We start from the raw sequence: 21,653 nt of genomic DNA on the forward strand, positions 1-21,653 counted from the left end.
GTCCACTCCATACCTTAGAATGAGTGAGGTTGGAATCTCTTTCCAGGTCTCAATCTCTAATACCCCGCAAGGGGAGTCAGCAACACTGGAGCTGGATTCTCTGCGAGGAGGATGACAACATCTGGTCAGTGCGTCAGGCGGGGACTTGGCTTCCTTCCGAACTTGCCGTGGTGAGCCGCGTCGTGGAAGTAGGCAGCTGGACCGTACGGTGGATTGCCATGGCAAGTGAAGGTATATTTATACCTTGAAGGTGTTTAGGAATGCCAGTATTGATGGAAAAGTCGGGCATAAGAACATCATGAATGAACCCCTAAGGAATAGATGTTCATGCATAATAAATGAGTTCTTGGAGAAATCAATATCCAGGCAAGGGGAATTCCTAAAGGCTTAAGAGTCTGGTTTTCCAAGAACTCGTTGTGACGAAGATTAATTGATGTAGTTGATCATGCCTGTATTTGGTTAGCATGAGCAATGCCTAAATAAGGGCTGAATTTATATGCCTAAATAAGGGCAATGTGAATTGTACCTATATAAGGGCATAAAATGGGAAATCTATATAGGCTATCTATATCGACACACAACACCTCCCTGGTGCAGAGGAAGGCAATGAAGTGACTTGCCCTGCTCTGTCTTACTCTATAACTATGAGGCCGTGCCTCATAAAAATTATTGATAGGCTTGCGCTACTGGATCATAGAAATAAGTGATGCTCCGGGTGGGCAAGCCTCTCATAAATAAGCCCCTAAGTGAATTGTTATTTTTTTGCCACAATCAACGTACAGTTTTGTTTAACACAATAAATGTCCAAAAGTGACAGCTTATATAAAACAAATATTTCAATGTACTGATGCATAAGGAATTTCCTCCCTGTAGTTGTGAGCCACTGTTCAAATACTGGCAGGGAAAGCCAGTTGTGGTCACCATACCCTACATAGAATCGGCTGACTGTGACCGGGAGGTCCAGTGGCAAAGAGAATGTCTGGTCAAGAGTTTCGGATGGTGGCGTCATCTGAGGCTTCACCATAAGAAATCCTTTAGTTTCACTAGTTCTTCATGGGTTAGGGTAGGTAACCCTGAGATCTACTCTGCCTTTTTGTGATATATGTTCTGCACCCACCAACCTCTAAATGAGGCCCTTAACTTCCTGAAGAAAAGGATGTTCTGTATATAATGGGGAGTGTGCAAATTCTGTGACATCGGAGGCTCAATAACTGGCGATAGGAGATTAGAACAAGGTTTGACAGAAGAAGTTTTAAAATGTAATTGAAGACTCCAAGAGTTAGAACTAATATTAAACCTCACTAGTGGACACGTCAATGTTTTCCCCGGGGGATACATTTGATGGTGACAGTTGGCGATTGCTCCTTTTTTCACTCAAGGATAGTTTGTTACCCGACCAACCTCCTTAACATCACCGTACCCTAAAACACTGCCAGCTGACGCCTACTAATATAGGCAAAAGGCATATAAAAATATTTTTTCAATTACATTTCACACCACTCCACCATCCATAAACTGTAACATAAAATGTATATCCAGTTATAATTATGTTTCATTCGAATATTAAGTTATGAGTTACTTATTTTTTTATTCTCTTTCTCTGTTGACTCATTTAAAAATTGTAATGTTCATTTTCCTTACGTAGTACATGTGTGCATGCGTGTGTATGGGTGTGTGTGAGTGTGTGTGTGAGTATTAAGCATGGGCGAATTTTGCGAATTCGCAATCCACGAATTTGTGGATTTGCGAATTCGCAATCCGCAAAATTCACAAATTCACGCAAATTTGCGGATTTTTCCATTTTTGCGAGTTCGCGCGTATTCATGGGGCACTGCGGGTGTTCGCGAGGCGCTTTGCAATTTCGCGGGGGGGGGGGTTTTACCTGGTTAATCACTGCCACCCTCTCGTTTTTTATGCCCATCTGCCCTCTGTACCACTTGTTTCTGTGCCCTTCGGCCCTCTGCCCCACTCATTTTTTGTCCCCTTCTGCCCTCTGTCCCACTTTTGAGCCCTTCTGCCCTCAGCCCCACTTAGAATGGCGCCGGCAAGCTGCCAGCGCCATTCTAAAATAGCTGCAAATAGCTTCAACAGGAAGCACTAATAGATAAAGTAAAGCAGGTGCTCGAGTTGAAGGTCAAATTAAGTTACACAATCATTAATCACCCCAAGTTTGGGTGATTAATGATTGTGTAACTGAATTTGAGCAGCACCTGCTTTACTTTATCTATTAGAGCTTCCTGTTGAAGCTGACTTTTGTAACTATTTTAGAATGGCTCTGGCAGCTTGCCGGCGCCATTCTAAAAGAGTTACAAAAGTCAGCTTGAACTTTTGACCCAATCTGTTCCGCTCGCAGATTTTGCGGGAAATTTGTGAATCTCGCGGATTGCGAATTTACCAAAGAGTATGCGCATGCAGCGGAGTGCTGCACATGGTCAAAGTCAATGAGTGATAGAAATGGTGGCTAGTTTGTGGACTGTTTATTTGGTAGTGGAGTAGTGCAAAGTTGGTCTTTTTGTCCAGGTTACTCTGCTTCTTGTGTGAGGCTTGACATGGAGAGTAAAATGTAAGTTAAGTGCTTGTGCAGAGTCATTCTTACTGCAACCACCATGTTGCTATCACATTGTATGAGCATAACTTGCACCACCACTTATATAGATATCCTGTTCTTGGCTGACGAGCACGGGACTCTGCACCTGCGCGCCTCTGTATTGGTACTATACCTGGTGATATTTGGCAGCCATCAGCAACCCCAGAAGATGGCCTAATCCCTGCTGACGAGGGGTAAATACCCCGAAACACGTGTCCAGGGATGGCGAAGATGAAGATATTTGATAAGTTGATAGAAGATACGGCGTTTGAGAAAAGGTAACTACAATTACCATGATCCTTAGGGGCGATCCCGCTGATGAGTGAGCGGTGTGCGAGCCCACTTATATAGATATCCATAAACTGTAACATAAAATATATATCCAGTTATAATTATGTTTCATTCGAATATTAAGTTATGAGTTACTTATTTTGTTATTCTCTTTCTCTGTTTGTTGACTCATTTAAAAATTGTAATGTTCATTTTCCTTACTTAGTACATGTGTGCATGCGTGCATGTGTGTGTATGGGTGTGTGAGTGTGTGTGAGTATGCGCATGCAGCGAAGTGCTGCACATGGTCAAAGTCAATGAGTGATAGAAATGGTGGCTGGTTTGTGGACTGTTTATTTGGTAGTGGAGTAGTGCAAAGTTGGCCTTTTTGTCCAGGTTACTCTGCTTCTTGTGCGAGGCTTGACATGGAGAGTAAAATGTAAGTTAAGTGCTTGTGCAGAGTCATTCTCACCGCAACCACCATGTTGCTCTCACATTGCATGAGCATAACTTGCACCTCATACTTTTGATTCGTTTCAAGTGCATCACAAGCTCTTTACATGCTACAGGCTCTCTCCGGAAGGTGGTTGACGATCATCAGACCATTTTCATTTAAATATTTTAAGTTTTGTGAGGCATTGGGTTGTCTGATAATGTGCTGCATGGCTAAACACTTAAAAGGTCCCAAAGGTGAGACCTCTTGGCTATGCCAATGCTTGTTATTTTTGTTGAGACAGTAACATGATGCATTTGAGTAGGAACAGTCAAAGTATGTACCAGGGGCCACATACTGGCCTTCTGACCTTTAATTGCGTGTCCCTGATGAACAGCAGCACTGGGCTGCTGTCTACTTGACAATGCAAGAACATTCAAAAAGCTGTGAAACAAACAGGCATACTTTATTTCCTAGTTTTTTTTAAGGTAATGGTCAAGAATAAAGGAGGTGTCCTGGACAACTTATCTTTAGGTACCCTTTTAGTTTTAAAGACATTTTGCACTAAACATGTAAAAACATGATAAACTCTGACAACACTCTAAAAAAAGTTTATTTTATTATCATTGTATTTGTATTTCTATTTTGTATTTGTATTTATTTATATAGCGCATAAATCACCCGTAGGTCTTAGAGCGCTTGCAGAACCTCAGAGTAAGGACAATGGTTATATGATTAGAAAAGCCAGGTTTTTAAGTTTCTTCGGAATCTCAGATGGTTGGGTTCAGCCCTGATATGTTGGGGCAGATCGTTCCAGGTTTCAGGGGCTAGTTTGGAAAAGGACCTGTCGCCATTTCTAGCTGTGTCAGTTGTTGAGTTATATATGTGGATGCGAAAACAAAAGCACATAGAGGAAATAACATTCCGGTTGGGTGGCACACTATGGGATCCACAAAAAATGTAGCTTTTGTGTTTAAAACGCAATTTGAATTATATAGGCTACGCCCCTCTTAGAGCTCCCCACCCCACACCCGTTTCATCCCACTGAAAGCCCTGCTCTTTTCAGACCTCATCTAAATGGGACTCAAATCCGCCCCGTGAATATATGTTTTTCAATGCCAGAAGAATCAGCAAAATACGGTATTTCACCCCCTACGAAATGTGAACACAAAAGAGCAAACGAAGAAACAACTAGAGAAGTAGTTTCCAGGAGTAAAACTATTTAGAAACCATTGTTAACGCAAAACAAGCTAAAATGCCAGGTTATGAAAGCAATAGAGGATTTCACAGCAGATCATACGGCAAGAACCAAGCCCTGGCACGTGGACTCCACGGACTGGATGCACAGGAGCATTCTGCGACCAGTTAGACCTGAGCTGTGAGATGCCAAACGTAGCAATGAAGTAAGCCATGAATGAGCAAGCAATGGAACTTGTACTTTTTGAAATAAACTCGCTGCCAGGTGCTGGGTAATGGGAGGAGGTGCCAAACCACACAGGGAAGTAAAACACCTTCTTTAATTAGCCGCCTCCTGGAAAAGCTAGCGATCGGGGTAACCGTCATAGCCCAGCCTCGTGACTCCGCGACCAATCGCGCTCGCTAAAGGAGCGGGGAAGTAGCAGCACCCAGGGACCCTTGTTGCCTCGGGTGAACCCCCTGAAAGGACTCTCGTTGCACTGCAGGTGAGCCATTCATTCCCTCTCTCTCTTTATCGGTGCAACACTTGACATTCATGCACTCTCACCATCTGCAGACACACAGTACTATTGTAGCGCAGAGAGGCTCGCACACGTTACGTACATCAGGACAGGTTTTGAACGTAGTGAGCGTCTTAAAACTAAAGCTTCTCCTAGATTTCCGTTCCCTTCTGATAGCTCCACCCAGACTCCTGTCTCGGCTCGAGCTCTTGTGGGACCCTGGAGCCTAAAGCGAGCCGAGCTTTCACGGAGATGATGTGGCCTAATGGCTCCATCTGACCCCGGGATGGGCATTCAGTGAATCGTCGTAGCCTGCGCCTGTTGTGCAGCGCTGCTCTGTCCTTGGGCAAGCGTTGACTGCCTGAAATAAAACATGGATTCTGTTTATCACCTGCACTCTAATCTCCTCCTCTAAGAATGAAGGACAACCCATAATCCCTGGTCAAAGGGTGGGGGAGGATACCCAATTAGTTAGTGGCTGAATTACACACTGTTTAACGGGAAAACATGGGATCAGTCCCAGCTTGTGACCAAAATGTGTGATCCTAAGCATACACTTTGTTTCACCCAGCCTCCTTTTTCATTCAGTTCAGCATGTGCACTGCACAAAAAAACACTCGTGTTCGATTTAAAAGGATATATAGTAGCTTCCTCTATGATAAGGGTAGAGGCAACACGCAGGGCTTTAAGTGGGCGGGGTCTCACCGGTGCTGAGCACCAGCAGTTTTATGAAAAAGGCCTCGAAACGGGTTCATCGGGCTCTGTTTTGTGCACTGGCACAGGCGGTCCTTTTGTCCAGACTGTACTGACAGCAGACACATGGATGTGCGCTGCTCACTTCTCACTAGAGGAGAAGTTACGGCATGACGTCATCCCAGGTGAGCGTTGTAGGGGTAGGGAAATTCTTTAAAGAGAGTCCTTTTCTCTCTGGATTTCCCTTGTCCTTTTGAAACTCAGGAGCAGCAACATTGTCGTGGGGTCACCAGGGCTTTAAGTGGAAGATTTTTCAATTTTATATACCAGCCATAGTTGCTGCCTATTTATCTTATGCAAACAACAACCATTGACAAAGCCACTAGTCCTGACTTGTTGGAGGTATGATGTTACTTGTTGTATCATAAACCTGGATGCAATGACAGAAACAGCAAAATGCAATTGGGCAGCACACTATGCTAAGCACAGATACTTAGTTTACATGTTTTTAAGCCAAGCCCTTAATTCCTTCCCCCCCCCCCCGTTTTTTCATCTCACTTAAAGCCCTGGCAACACCTATGTCCACATGACAACGGACTTCCTTCGGAGTCACGGATAGCATTGTCTTCAGGGTGGGGAAGGGAATGTTACACTTTCAATAAATGCCTCATTACAGAGGTTCTAAAGTGAAACGCTCCGGTGTGTTAGAAACATGTTTATTTGAATTCTGAAGACCCTTATTACACTCTAAAATGATGTTTGCATGATTTGCCTGCCAAATATTTTTGGGGCTCAGCTCATGCATAACCTCTTAGAGCAGAGCCCACTCGAGCTCGGCTCTTCCTTAGAGACCCCGTTAAGTGGTGTGCTGCCCGCCTCTGTTGCCAATGACTTCTTTAGCACTTCTCAGAGTGCCTTGAGAGATATAAGCTTAGGATGTGTGCTGTATAAGAAGAAATCCCTTCAGTACACACTCAGGTCACATGTTCATATGTGCAAATTACTTCCTCCACATGCCTCTCAAAACTGGAGGGCAGAGATCTGACGCTTGAGATGCACCAATGAGCGTTGTTCTACAGAGGAGTGGAAGCCTGGCCTGCTGGTAATATTTTTATTGAAGTGGCGTGGCTCTTGAGAAGCATAGGAGGCCAGATTGTCGGCTTGCTGGAGTTTCTCTTTTACATGTTCATGAAAGGAGGTAAAACATGTGTTTAATCTTGTATCTAGCTTAAAGGACATTGTTTTAGAAACTGTATTTCATCAGTAATTACTTGGAATTTTTATTCAAGGATAAAATATGTAAACTCTGGAAACTTTATGCATGCCAAACAACACCAGTGAACAAGCATTGGCATAGCTAATAGGTCTCGCATTTGGGACCTTGTAAGTGTTTAGCCATGCAGCAGTTGGTGTTGCACCAAGGATATTCTGCTGCCTAACTAAATACTTATACGGTCCAAAAAGCTAGACCTATTGGCTATGCCAATGCTTGTTTGTTTTTTGTTGCTGTTGTGTTTAAGTTACCAGAGCTACATTAGCTTGACCTGGTTTTTGTTAACAGTTCTTTGCATCAAATGAACTTGTTTTCATAGCTCTGAATGTTGTTTGCATTTTGGTTGTAGGAAGCAGTCATTCCGGGGGGTTTCGGGGCTGCCTAACTCTGCACATGCACCAAACTTTGCAAATTAGAAAATGCCTGGTGCAGGCGCAATTTACAAGTGTGGAGTGAGCGAGCCCCAGGCAGCATGACTCACTCACACAGTTCATGCACTGCACCTGCATATTCAGCTGGTTTAAGGAAACTCGACCCACTCCCTCCCAGTCATGAAACACATATTTACCAAGAAACTCTGATAAGAGCCTGCCTTCTGCACTGATACCTCACTTGTGTTGGTGGGGCAAGGGCCTGTGACTGAGAAGGGCCAAAAACATAGATATTGTGAGGATAGCACAGTAAGCTCTAAGCCAGAGGTCTTCAAACTTTTGTAGGTTAAGCCCCCCCACTGAATTTTTTTATGTTGGGCCCCCCCCCACCACCTAAACAGAAATTTCTGGAATCTAGTACACTTCATATTCGACCGCCACCCGCATATCCCGGCCATATCCGGCAAATAATATTCAACACAATAACAGTGTTTAGTAAACTGCAGGTTTGTGAGGGAGTGTGGTTAAATGACAGGCTTACTACACAGCCCAAAACACAATTTTCCAAGATAAAATGTTCGCAAATTGTTTTTACTAGGATGCTTCGTTTTACACATGACATAGATTAATGTTAGAGGTGTCATAATCAATGTGACAGGTGGGCCTGTTTATCACCACAGAGACGGTTAATCCGTGGATGGATTTTCGCTACAGCCATTCACATCCAGTCTTGAACGGTACTTAGTCTTCAATACCGCAAGTGCTGAGAACCCAATCTCAACATAAATAGGACGACCTGAAAGGCAAAAGAGTTTTGATAGCAGTTGTGCTGTTTGTACAGATTCCGTGAGGATGAGGGACTCTTGCTTTACTTCCTGAAAATAAAATGTATTTGCTCTCTTGTGGTGGTCTTTTGTCTGGTAACAAGTGGCTGCCTAAGAGTGAATAGGTGATTCCCATTTGGATATGAGTTTTTATAATATTGTAAAAATGAAAATCTCTTTAAACAGGAGCAGGCGCTGTGCTCCAGGTTTCAATTGTCTATAATTGAGCACACAGAGTTTGTTTCTCCCTGCTCTGTTCCCACGGACCTTGCTGAAACCCCCAGAGATGTTTCTTTACACTACTGCAGTATGAGCACGTTATGCCCCATTGCAAATTTCTTTAAACTACCTTTCTCTGCATTGGTGTGCCAAAGTTTCACAATGCTATGTGTGGCATTTTCATAACTTCAGCGTAATTGTGAGTAACATTTCAATGACTACTAGGAGTGACACTTTCTCAGGAGCAAAATCAAGCAGTGAAGATGAGGGAAACCTAAATATATGGAATTGCAACCATTTGAGCAAAGTGACGGTGCCAGTAAAAGCACATTTTCATAGCATACCAGGTCAGTGTAACAGTAGATCATGATTTAAACTCTCTTCCTGCACCGGGCAATGGAGGTCTGACCTATGTCACCTTAGCACAGTGAGTAACTGCATGTGTTGTAATGTGACACACTTTACAACTGGCACTCACTGATTAACACACTCGGGTGGCAAGTGCACCGCACAATACACGGAGGCTGAATACATCGAATTACTATATTTAGGCCTTAACAAGAAACATTTCAATATTTCCTGCCAAGTGACTCGGTGTCACCAACTCTACTCAGCTCACTTTCATTAACTGCATGATGTATTCTGGGAGCTGTAGTGCTGACCGTGCCCGGATTAGTTGGTCCAACTGAAGACAACACATTGCTGATTTGTAAAAGAAAAGTCCATGGCAGGCACGCATGTGAAATGGAGGAAGGCGGAGGTCTGGAGAGCCACAGGCCCTTTCTAAATAGATTTGAATTAAATAACCTGCTGCACACGAACTCTAGAGTTTGCTGGTAACTTTACTCGGGTGTGCAGACATTCGCTTCAAGCTTCCCTCCCCACATCTATTTTACTTGATGCATCTAATTACATTGAGGAAAAAAATAACGTGTACAGAAACAGAACAATATTGCAGTTTCTGTTCACCATACTTTACAAAACCGCGGTACCAAGAAGACATTTGCAAGCCTCCCAGATAAGAAACACTCCTCTGTTCCGGACAGGGGAGGTTTCTTTAAATTACAAAAGAATAAGCACGTCGTGCTCCAGTGCAAGATAGTTAAAACTAACAGTATGAGCCTTGAATTACCCTCTCTCCCCTACCCCACCCTCCTCCCCCCACCCACCACTTCCCGGACTTTGAAAACATCAAAAGAATGTATGTTTGCATCGAAAGAATATTTGCACGAACGCTGCAGATACACTGGTGGTTTAACTTTCAATCTTCCGACAGCAGCAGGAGAACACAGCAGAATAATTCTTCAAAATGCAGATCTCAGACCAAGATAAACTCGACAGGACAGTACAGCAACCAATGGAAGTAAAAGGCAGCAGAGAGCAAGAGTGCAGAAACCCCACACTAATCAAAAAGTAAAAAAAATAATTGAGGAGCTTTATGCTCCTGATTTTGCGGCACTTCCTGTCCTAAATGCTTTCTTCTTCAGTAGTGTAACGTAAGTGATGACGTTACAAGTGCTGATTGGCTGCCGTGCATGAATTAGCCAATCCAAAAGCCCCATTTGAAATGGGGTAGCAATGTAGGAAGTAAACGTACTTTCAAGTCGACTTGGGACATTTGAAAACAAAGGTGAGATTTTCAAGTGGAGTGTGCTCCCCCCCCTGAGATTATGGTGCGCCACCCAGGGGGGCGCGCCCCACAGTTTGAAGAAGTCTGCTCTAAGCGCTATATTTTTAATATGCGTTTTTAGGCTGACTCTGCATTAGCCACCCACACGAGTGCAGTATAATTTTTATCAGGAGACCAAGGGGAATGCTGGGTGGTAGGCCATTTGTGCTGGCGAGGTGATCTCAGGCAAAAATGTAAGGAAAATGAGGTTTGCAGGGGATTCTGGGTAGGAAAACTTTGAGGGATCCACACATACCACCCCATCCTGGTCTCCTCAGGGTGTCTAGTTTTCAGAAATATCTGGGTGTAGTAGGGTTTCCTTGATGCCCACCGAGCTCGGGACGAAAAAGGCTGGTGACTCCCTCGCCAAACCAAGACCTTTTTGTGATAGATAATTTTGAAGTCTTCACAGTATGTTTTGGGCCGTTTCCTGTTGCGTGTACTAAGCCTAACCACACAAGAGAGGTATGATTTTCATCAGGAGACTTGGGGGAATGCTGGGTGGGTGAAGGTTTGTGGCGCCCGCAGATTCTAAAACTTTCCATCACGTAAATATGAGGACATTGTGTTACTTTTTTACAAAGTTTGAGGTTTGCAACTTACCCCATCCTGGCTTCCCCTGGGTGTTTAGTTTGCAAAAGAAGATACAGTTTTACTAAGTTTCTCTAGGTGCCGGCTGAGCTAGGGTCCAAAATACACAGCTAGGCACATTTAAAATAAGTTTTCAGTGAAAACATGTGATGTGTCCATGTTGCAATTTGGGACGTGTCCTGTCGCTGGCAGTAGGCCTACCCACACACGTGAGATACCATTTTTATTGAGAGACTTGGGGGGGGGGGGAAGCTGGGTGTGTGGACAATTTAGGCTCCCCGCAGAGTCCAGAACTTTCCATCACAGAAATGTGAGGAACAGTGTTTTTTTGTACAAAGTTTGAGGTTTGCAAAGAATTCTGGTTAACAGAACCTGGTGAGAGGCACAGATACCCATCCTGGATTCCCATGGGTGTCCAGTTTAAAACAATGTACAGGTTTGCTATGTTTCCCAAGGTGCTGCCTGTGCTAGGGCCCAAAATCCACAACTGGGAACATTGTAAAAAAGATCAGTGTCTATTGGGCTTTCTGCAGCCCCGGGAGGTGGCAGATCAGGGGCTATTGCCCCGATATCCCTCTAAGGGGGGCAGAAAGACTGCAGACATTATTTTGGGGGGTGGGGCATTAGCATGCCGATTCTGGGCAGTGCCCACCCCTACGTATAAAAAAAACAGCATAATCCCAGGCACCTAGTTGTCTCTCTGCCCCTGAGGCATGGCGGGCAGATCAGGGGCTATTGCCCCCACCTGCTCCCAGAGGAGGCAGAAAGACCATAGCTAATTTTTATGGAGGAGTGGGGCATTGGAATGCCTATTTTGCTCAGCTCCCACCCCTACGTATAATAAAAGGAAATCCATGGCACATACTGGGCTTCCAGACCCCCTGGAGGGCAGATAAGGAGCTATTGCCGCCATCTGCCTCCCAGCGAAGGGGGGACCGAAAGACCATGGCAATGTTTTTGGGGTGTGGGCATTGGCATGAATAAATAAATACTGTTCCTGATAAAGCTGTAGCTGCAACATACTCTCGCGGTCCGTCCCAAGCGGATAGATACCCTTTGGAGGTCAATTCAAGCGCTATATAAGTAAATAAATCAATGCCCAATTTGGCCAGCTCCAATATATATGTATTTGAAACAAAAATAATAATGCTTGGTGGGTTTTCAGACCCCCGGGGGCAGATCAGGGGCTATTGCCCCCATCACTGAACTATATAAAAAAAATAATTGGAGTCTAGGGTGCTTTCTGCATACCAGGGGGTGGGGGGGTCACAATGGGGGCTAGTGCCTCCCATGGAGCAGAAAGACTGAATATCCCCATTTTGAAATGGGTGAGCAAAGACCATTGCCAAAGCGGCCGCTCCCCCTTCCCTGATACCTAGTGGGTGGATCCCTGCTTGGGGATCGCCCTCCTGCGGCGATCCCTAAGCTGGGATCCTCCAGGGAGGGGGTATCATTGGAAAGGTGAGATATGGATACCTCTCCCGAGTGCTTCAGTGCTCGGGGGCTGAGATAGCCCCACGAATATTAAAACTGAAACTGGTCCGCTAATTTAATTTTCATTTTTAATGTAATGGTGTCAGAGCGGCTTGCGATAGTCATTACATTGAAGAAAAAGAAATTGCTTGGGAGGTTGGGGAAGCTCTTCCCTAGCTCCTGAGTCAAAAAAAGGAAATCCCTCTGCTGTTTACAGCAGAGGAATTCAGTGCGCTTGTGCACATGACGAAATGGTTCCATCATGAGCATATGAGCACTCATGCTCATGACAAAACCATTCTGTCATGAGCACCGAAAGGGTTAATGTGCTGTGCACTACGGCAGCGGTTTGTATGGTTTTCTTTTCTTTTATGAAGACCCACTGTGTCAGGACTGAAATAAAGGACTTTTAATAAAGAATGCTAAAAAATACTATCCACAGACGAACCACTGCACTAGATGATTTGGTGATTTCTCATATATATAATATATATGGATTTATATCTGTCGGCAATTCATGGTGTTTGTTCTTAATGCCTATGTTTGGGGAGGGTACTGGGCCCAACAGATCAGCCATATCATCAGAAGGCAGTGTTTTATTTTCTTCATAATACAGGCTTACTTAAATATGTTTTTTGTGTGTCCGAGTTATGCATTGCATGTGCTATCACTGGACAGACATCTGTTTCTTTTGTAGATCATGCGCAGAACTATTTTGGCAGCTGTTTCCATCGGCCTACTTATAACCGTTGTTATATTTGGTAATACAGCGTACAATGGTGAGTTGTATCTCTTTAGTATGGGTTTTACAACTGGTAAGTGCACATATTTGATGGAAAGCATGCAACACTTACTGGCCATTGCTGGCTCTGTTTTTAATTTATGGAATGCTAGAGTTTACAACATTTTCAAACATTTTATAGCAAATTATTTGTATACGTTATTGCTGAACATGCTATTTTAATGATATTAAAGAACATCTTTTCGCCTCCTCACACCCCAATTTAAAGAATACAGAGAACGTGGTGCTGTCAATGAGTCATATCAGGTGTCCCTCGGGAAGGTAAAAGGTAATACTGCACTGTCCGCCCAACCTCGCTGTGCCACTGGATTCAAGCTAGCCTGGCTGATGATGGGTTAAACGCCAAAACCGGTCCCAGTATGCTGGTTTCTGGTCCAGGGAGGACCTGGCATAGCAGGTCAGGCTGGACTGGTCCCATGAAGACTGATTTGCATTTGTCCAAACTGGGGTGGCATAGTGAGTTAAAGAACTATGATGGATTAAACCCAGATCTGTGACTGGGATGAGTATCTGAAAAGTTTCAGAACTCCATCCATCATCTTGTTGTGTTTGCTATGTTCACCCTAAGTGGCCAAGGGTATGCCCAGGTGTGGGCCCCTCCATCGCTGTGCCAATGGATTCAAGCTAGCATGGCTGATGAGGGGGTGATGCCCCAAAAGCGGTCCCAGGATGCTTGTTTCTGGTCCAGGGAGGACCTGGACTGGCAGTTCGGGTGGACTGTTCCCATGAGTAACAAGGTCAAGACTGATTTGCATATGGCTTGGTCCAAACTGGGGTGGCGTGTTGATCAAAAGAACAATGGATTATACCCAGATGTATGACCGAGGTGAATGTTTGCATTGTCAGCATTCTGTCCATCATCTTGTTGTTTTTACTATGCCTTGTTTTGAGAACATGTGGAACAGGTCTGAACGTAGTTATGCACATTCTTGGACAACGTAGGCCACAAAAACCATTGCTGACAGCTTGCTAATGTAGTTTGGATTTCTAGATGAGCTGCTAATGGAGTGTCATGACACCAGGTTAGAGCTACCTTTCTCAGCTCTTTCATAGGGACATATAAGGTGGTACTATAAGAAGGAAGCTCATTGTATACGTGATTGTCATTTCCCGCCACCCAAGATTTTATCTTCGTGACTCATACTCTCCCTGATCTTATCTGGGAGAGATTCCTGTTCACAGAGACCTATGGTGGGTTCTGGGTTTACAATGTTCTGTGTTGTCTGACTTTGAGGGTCCTGATCTGTGTAATCCCATCTAGGTAGTAAGTCGGCCTTAATCTGTTCAGTGCCTGGTCTATAGGTGATGAAGAAATTAAATTTACTGAAAAATAATAACCACCTCACTTGTCTAGGGGTCAAGGCTTTCTAAGATCTGAGTAATTGAAGATTCTTATTATCAGCATATATTGTGACAATGTGCTGGCCACCGAACAGGTAATGCTTCCATTCTTGAAAGCATAATTTAATTATCAACAATTCTCATGCGGCCACTGTGTAATTGTGCCCTAACAGCAATGACTTGTTGCAAAAAAAGTCAGCTGGGTGCATTTGTCCTGTGGTGCTGTTACCGTGTGATAAAATTCCTCCCACAGCCACATGGGCAGCTTCCACTTCCACAAAAAAAGGGTGCTTGGGGTCTGGATGTCTCAGCACAGGGGCCGTGGGGAATCTATCCTTAAGTAACTTAAAGACATCATTGGCCTCCTGGGACCACTCAAAATGTACCGTATTACGTAAGTGTCTAATGCTGGGACTTACAATGTCAGAAAAGTGGGTGATAAATCTTCGGTAAAAGTTTGAAAAACCAGAGAAGCTCTGCACTTCTTTACTGTGGTCGGTGCAGGGCAATCTAAAATCTCCTGGACCTTTTTATATCCATGGGCACCCCCTCTGGAGACAAGAGATACCCCAGAAACTGAACAGAATGAGTATGTAACGCACATTTGCCCAATTTGGAACACAGAGCATATTCTCAGAGTTTTTGCAAGACTGTCCTGACATTTTTTCTGTGTTAAGTCATGTTTTGTGAATAGATCAAGATGTCTTCGATTTATATTCGACAACGCAAATGTCCAGCAAATCTTGGAGGACCTCATTGAGGAAGTACCAGAAGGTCGTTGGAGCATTACATAACACAAAAGGCATGACTGTATTTTCAAAAAGTCTGAACTTAGTTCGAAAGATGGTCACTTGTCACCTTCTTTATAGCTAATGTGGTGGTAAGCATCATGCAAGTCCAAATTAGTGTACACAGTGCATTTATGCACCTGATCTAGCAAAGTCTGGAAATAAAGACAATGCATATCTATTCTTTAGGGTCACTTTGTTCAAGGCTCTTTCATCTATGTACGCCCGTAAATTGTCAGCCCTCTTCAAAATGAAGATAAGCACTGATAATGCCGGAGAAGTTGTATAAACCCTAAGGCTCATATGTCATCTAGATATTCCTTAAATGTTCTGTCTCCGCTCAGAGAGAGTGTAAACTTGACTGCAGGGTAATGCAGCATCTGGCACCAAGTCGATGCGACAATCAAACTTCCAATAGGGAGGTAGTTTTGCTGGCTTCCATTCGTCAAAGATGTTTTGAAGCACCTGGTATTCGACTGGAAGCTGGTTCAAGGGCTCTGGTTTTAAGGCAGCACAAGCCAAGAGAAAAGTGGCTTCCTATGCATAATTATAACAATGAGTTTGACAGTCATGGGACCACAAGGTGGAGGGACCAAGCAACAACAAGGTTGTGCAATTGAAGCCAATGGATACCTAAAATAGTCCAGAAGGATGGTGTGTCTATGAGATCAAAGGTCAACGTGCCTGTATGCTCATTCACACATACTATAGATAATTGAATTGTTTGATTTACAATGATCCTAGAAGAGAGCTCTGAGCGATTCACAGCTTTAACATGCTCAGGTACATTTTCCTAACCTGTGGAATGAGTAAAGAACTGGCGAAGGCTAAGTCTACGAAATTGCCAGTAGCTCCAGAGTCGACGAGCATGGGCAGAACCTGCTTCTGTTAGAGTGAGATGATGAGGGTGACTGAAATCAGTAAGTGTTGTGGGATCTTATGTGAACTATTAGCCAGGTAATGGGGGTCCATTCAAGAACCCCACCCAACTGTTTAACCCATGTTTAAGCCAGGCTGTATAGTTTTTCTGCACTAGGCCAGATGTCAAGGTGCTAGCTTTCTAAATTCTCTTTGGTCCGGCGAAGCATTCCCATGCAAAATACCCTGCTTTACCTCAATACAAACACAGGTTTCATTTCTTTCTACGTTCTTTTTCCTTGCTTGTCAGGGGGCCACACAAGTCCCCGATCTGCATGGGTTCTGGACAATCCTGATTCTTAGACTCTGCCTCTTTCCGCTGTGACCGCACAACCTGCAGTTTGGGTTCCCCCGAAGGCGGTCTCATTTTCTTTCTATTAACCGATGGTCAAGCCTAACAACTAAATTAATTAACTCGCCACAATCTGAGGGTAAATCCACACTGTGCGCCAGGGAATCTTTTAAGTCATCCCTCAATCCTCTAAAAAGGAGGTAAGTTATTTTTTCCTTAGGCAACTGAGTTTCCATAACTAGTTTACCAAAGGCATTAATATAGTTAAGGAGATCCTTACTGCCCTGAGATAGGTTTAACAACTTATTATCGCTGGCCCGGGCAAAGATGTGCTTGGCAAAGAGCCGGCGCATTATCTCTGTAATACTTTCAAAATAATGTAAAACCAGGTTGTTCTTTTTAATGAGTAAAATAGCCCAATTAATAGTTGTCCCCTGAGGTAGGATACAATAAAGGCAAACCTGGCTGAATCAGAGGGGAAGGCTGATGGTTTACAAAGAAACTGCAACTGACACTGACTCCAGAAGGCAGCAAATGTGTTACTATCCCCAAGAAAACGAGTGGGTGTGGCCAAAGGCACTGGGACTGCAGTGGTAATTGTGCCATGAACAGGGCTAGCACTTCCATTAGTGGAAGCATTTGCTTGATGTCCCAAATCACCAAAGCGTGAATAGTGCAGGACAGGATGTGCACCCATGCGAACCACCAAAGTAACTGCAGCAGATAACCATGGTAAGTGGCAAGGGTAAAAACGAACCAGTTCGTTATTGAGCGACAAATGCTCCCATCATAGCTTCATGCTGTACATCTTCAAAGGCCCTTGCTAGATCTAAAACACTTGGGGCATCTTCGGAAGAGCCTGGGCCAGGTCCTGATCATGCATCTAGTCTGGTCATTCATATTGCCTGAGCGGTGAAAGCATGAAAGGCTTGGCCTTCCGTTATGCGCTCACCTGGTTCCAACTGCAGTGAAGGAACTGGAACTGATGCTGGACCTCTTATCCCTTGCAGGACTGAACTTGTTCAAGAAATAGAACCTCCTTAAACTAAGCACGGCCCTTTGTGGGGGGTAAAGGGCATTGGGTCAAAATAAGAAAAAAAACTTGCAGTACTGGGTCCGATGTAGATTTGCACTGGAACAGGTTCTCTGTTTTGGCGAAGGTGCAATGCACTGGGACAAGACGAGGCAATTACCACCAGTATGCTACATGCCTCTTTAAACAATGATTATACATTAAGTTCAGCAACATACACTTGCAGGCTCTTTCAGAAAACACAGAATGAAAGCAGAATAACCTGAATCACAGACTGGAGCAAGAAACACTCCCAAGGAATAACTTGAAATATAGAATGGAGTTACTGCCACTTCCAAGGTTACACTCAGAACACAGGTTGGGGTTAATGACACTTCCATGGTTAAACTCCAGACTTCAATCTGGGTACTAGGTTCATGCATGTATTACTTTGAAGAGCATTCTGATAGCACTACTGTTCATCAGACTAAGTCTTCAGTCCTTTTTTAATAACAGTTTAAGCTGAAGGAAAATCTACAAAAGGGACCTGGAGACAAGCCTATAATCTTGAAGATGCCGATACTCTGGCCTGCTTACTACTATGAAAGGATTTGTGCACATTAACCTGATATCAAGTACTTAGCCTAGTTCTTCAACTTGTCCGAAGCACAAAGAAGGTCTCGAGCTCTTGACTCAGAGAGGCCCTGGGGAACAGGAGTAGCCATGCAGGAGGCAGAGACCAAGGATGCATAGAGGAAACTGGAGCCAAGGGAGTCACCAGAGGAACTTGAACTGCAGAAGACTAGAGCACTACCCAGGTTCGGCTGATTCTTCAGGTAAGTGGGACGGGAGAAAGCTTGTTCGACAGGGAGTGTAGGCCGAACCAGGGGCTCAGTTTTGGGTGCACTTTATATAACAAGTTCAGTATCCAATTGATGCAGCAAATTCACATTTGGCACGTGGAACATATGGCAACCTAGAAAGTTATCCAAGACTCCTGAAGGAAACGCGTGTTAGTACATTGGTTTTGGCCTTACAGGAAGGGCAGGTTCAAACTGACAGTTGGAACCAAATAACAAGGAAATTAATGTATCTTTTTTGCTCAAACATGCACAAGGGAAAACTTCCTCAAGACCCTAGTAACAGCAAGAGCAGTGCAAGCCGTTGGTTTACATGTTCAGGGAATGCTTGGAGGCTAAGGCATAATATAACCGAGTTTTGGGGAAACTCTAGCACGGTATCCTAGCACACCATAAAGTGCCACAGGGGTAGCTCAACATGAGCCTTGTGCTCTAGCCCTACTACACAAAGGGAGCAGGAATGGGATGTTACAGTCACTGTAGGGAAATGGTAACATTAAATTTGCACAAGTTCCACTTTCAAATACCATCCATGCTACCATGTGGAATAAAAGGCTTACATGATAGTGACTTACTCGTATTTGAAAGAGAGGTTTTTACCTGTTAAAAAGAGGTATTTTAATAGGGTGCACTGAAGATTTTACACTACAGTCAGCCGGCATTAATGGCGAGCCTGAAGCCATGTTTTTTTCTGTAACACTAGGGGATGGCAAAATTGGTGCTGCAGTCCACTGGGGACAGTTAACATGTTATGCCATAAGTGTATTTCTGCCTCATATACTGTTGAATACTGTCTCTGACACGAGATGGCACGTGGTTTGACTCGTGTTATCTCGTGTCAGTCGCTTTCTGTTTTGTGCACATGCCACTGCATCTTTCAAATATGTAAGTTATGTGTTGCTTGGAATGATGTAGACATTAACTGTTTTGACTGGACTTGCTCCAGATTCCATATTTAAAGGCAAAGATACTGTTGTGTCAAATGATGATAGCAATGTTTTTTTTTATTTTGAATCTGACAATGGGGGTCCTGGGAATGTAGGAATTTCTTCTGGGAGTCCTTTGAGTGAGAATGTCACCCTTAGGGATGTTACGCCCATTCCTCTTATGGTACCTTAAAAAAATTGTCCTAGGTCTCACCGCCTCCCTGAAAGATACAAGGATTTTGTCATGAACTAAGATTGTTCGAATTGTATATGCTTTAGTGTTTAAGATTTTATTGTCATGTTGTGTTTTTTTTATTTTATCATTCTTTGACTTTATTTTTTTTAATTGTTTTTTTTCATTCACAGGAAGGGAGGTGTGTTGTATACTGTTTCTGGCTCGAGATGGCACGTGGTTTGACTCGTGTTATCTCGTGTCAGTCGCTTTCTGTTTTGTGCACATGCCACTGTATGTTTCAAATATGTAAGTTATGCGTTGCTTGGAATGATGTAGGCATTAACTGTTTTGACTGGACTTGCTCCAGACATGCTTCATTAAACTCCTTCTTTAACAAGCTTCCTAAGACCCTTAGTCTTTCCTACATATACTATGGCTTATTAACTTTTCTATAAAACCAATCATGTATTTGACAATTTCTACATGTTTTAGAGGTCAGAACACATACACTGGGCACTGAGAGCAGTACCCCAGTGTGCAGAGACAACAAACCATCAATAAAACTTAACATTAAAGGGGGAGGGGTGACCACGCAAAGAAGGGCATTTTCTCCTGTTTATAATAGTGGTCCAAATCAGAAAGATTCAACAAAGCAGGCAGAATTGCGGTAGCTTTTGATGGCAACATGTTTGATTTGGATTAGCATAAGTCTGCTGATGACCTTCCGCCCCACTCCTTTAGTTGCGACCAAGGGAAAACAACTGTGATATTTTCCTTGTCATTTTGTACCACCAATTGCATACCTGCCATAACTCCTACAGAAAGCACTTCTTTATTGCACCTGCACCGTACAGTAAGCAGATGTTAGGTGAGCACACTAGCAGGAAGTGGGATTAAAAACATTGTTGGACTCTAAAAGGAGAATGACCGAATAAACTTAATTAGTGATCCTTTCCTAGCAGCATGCAGTTAAGGGTATGACTTAAAGTATGGGAAAAAATCCTGTACTTCACCAAGCAGGTGACCTGGCCAGGCTGTGGGGGCTGCTTGTGAGTTTTCTGTCATTACATCCTGACATATAAGGCAACACAAATTTTATGTATAAAACAAGCTACGCCAACTGGCTTTGCCCAGCAGTATCTAAATAATAGTGACAACAATGATTTTTCTGTGAATAATTTGGCTTGAAAATGTTTCAGTTCGGAAAATTACACTGTGAATTAAGTGTTATTAAGGTTTGTGGGAGGGGTAATGAATTTCTGAGTGTCTCAGTCATTCCTGTTCTGTACACTATTTTGCTCAGCAGTCTCTCACTCTGTTAGACACTTGCAACCTTTTCCCCCACTTTAGGACTCCTAAATGCCTCCTGTTAATACCGAAAGTCTTAAAATTAGGATTTTTCCCAGTTTATAGTAGTAAAGTTAGGACTCCTAACTTTAGGACTCCTAAATGCCTTCTGTGAATACCGAAAGTCTTAAAATTGGAATTTTTCCCAGTTTAGGAGTCCTAAAGTTGGGACTTCAAACTTTACTACTACTACATTGAGAAAAATCCTAATTGTAAGACTTTCAGTATTCACAGAAGGCATTTAGGAGTCCTAAAGTTAGGAGTCCTAACTTTACTACTACTACAGATCTCCACCACAAAGGTACCCTGCTACTCAGCAACCGTAGCAGCCATACTGCGAGTAGAACAGCCCAGAACACCAACCGGAGGATCCACCCCTTCTAACTTGTAAGGCAGCAAGACCGTGGACCAAATCCAGTGACTCACCGTAGCCATGGAAGGCTTCATACCCTTCTTAGCATGACCAAAGTTAACAAATAAAGCGTCCCCCTTCCAGAAAGACTCCACAACCTGCAGGTACCACAGCAATGCCCGTCTCACATCCAGACAATGCAAACAGGATTCCTCAGCCGAGGAAGGATCAGGACAGAATTCAGTCAAAATCACCTCCTGACTGAGATAAAATGCCGAATTGACCTTGGAGGCAAGGGAAGGTACTGGCACTAACACCACCCGATCCGAAAAGATCTTGCAGAAGGGATACTTAAAAGACAAAGCCCCCAACTCGCCCAAGCATTGCGCAGAGGTAATGGCCAGAAAAAACAAGTTTTAAAAGTAAAGAGTTTTAACTCAAGACCCTCTAGGGGCTCAAAGGGAGGACCGAATAGGACATCCAACACCAGCTGTGAATTCCAAGAAGGAAAAGATCAGACAGACAGGGAAACAAATTCAACAGAACCTGAAAAAAACGAGGCATCAGGCCCCAGTCATCCCTCAAATTATGCTAGGAGCCCTGAAAAGCCTGAATGGCCAACCACTGCGACTGCAGAGAAGCCACCGACAGCCCCAAATGAGCCCCATCCTCAAGGACCTGCATCACTAAAAATAGGTCAGCCACTGTGGGATCAACCTCCTAATTAGCACACCATGCCA

At 43.8% G+C, this 21,653-nt stretch overlaps 1 protein-coding gene across 1 annotated transcript in view; it reads left to right on the top strand.

The window, feature by feature from the left end:
* Positions 1–4,823: 4,823 nt before the first annotated feature.
* The window catches only part of LOC147700924 (C-type lectin domain family 2 member E-like), a 280,507-nt gene continuing 263,677 nt past the window's right edge, over positions 4,824–21,653 (top strand). The window contains exons 1-2 of the mRNA XM_086928545.1: positions 4,824–4,972; positions 12,798–12,879. Of these exons, the coding sequence (XP_086784671.1) occupies positions 12,801–12,879 (79 nt within the window). The 5' untranslated portion in view covers positions 4,824–4,972; positions 12,798–12,800. The remainder of the gene's footprint in view (positions 4,973–12,797; positions 12,880–21,653) is intronic.

This window comes from Lissotriton vulgaris, chromosome 7 (assembly GCF_964263255.1).
Source record: "Lissotriton vulgaris chromosome 7, aLisVul1.2, whole genome shotgun sequence".
Taxonomy (NCBI): domain Eukaryota; kingdom Metazoa; phylum Chordata; class Amphibia; order Caudata; family Salamandridae; genus Lissotriton; species Lissotriton vulgaris.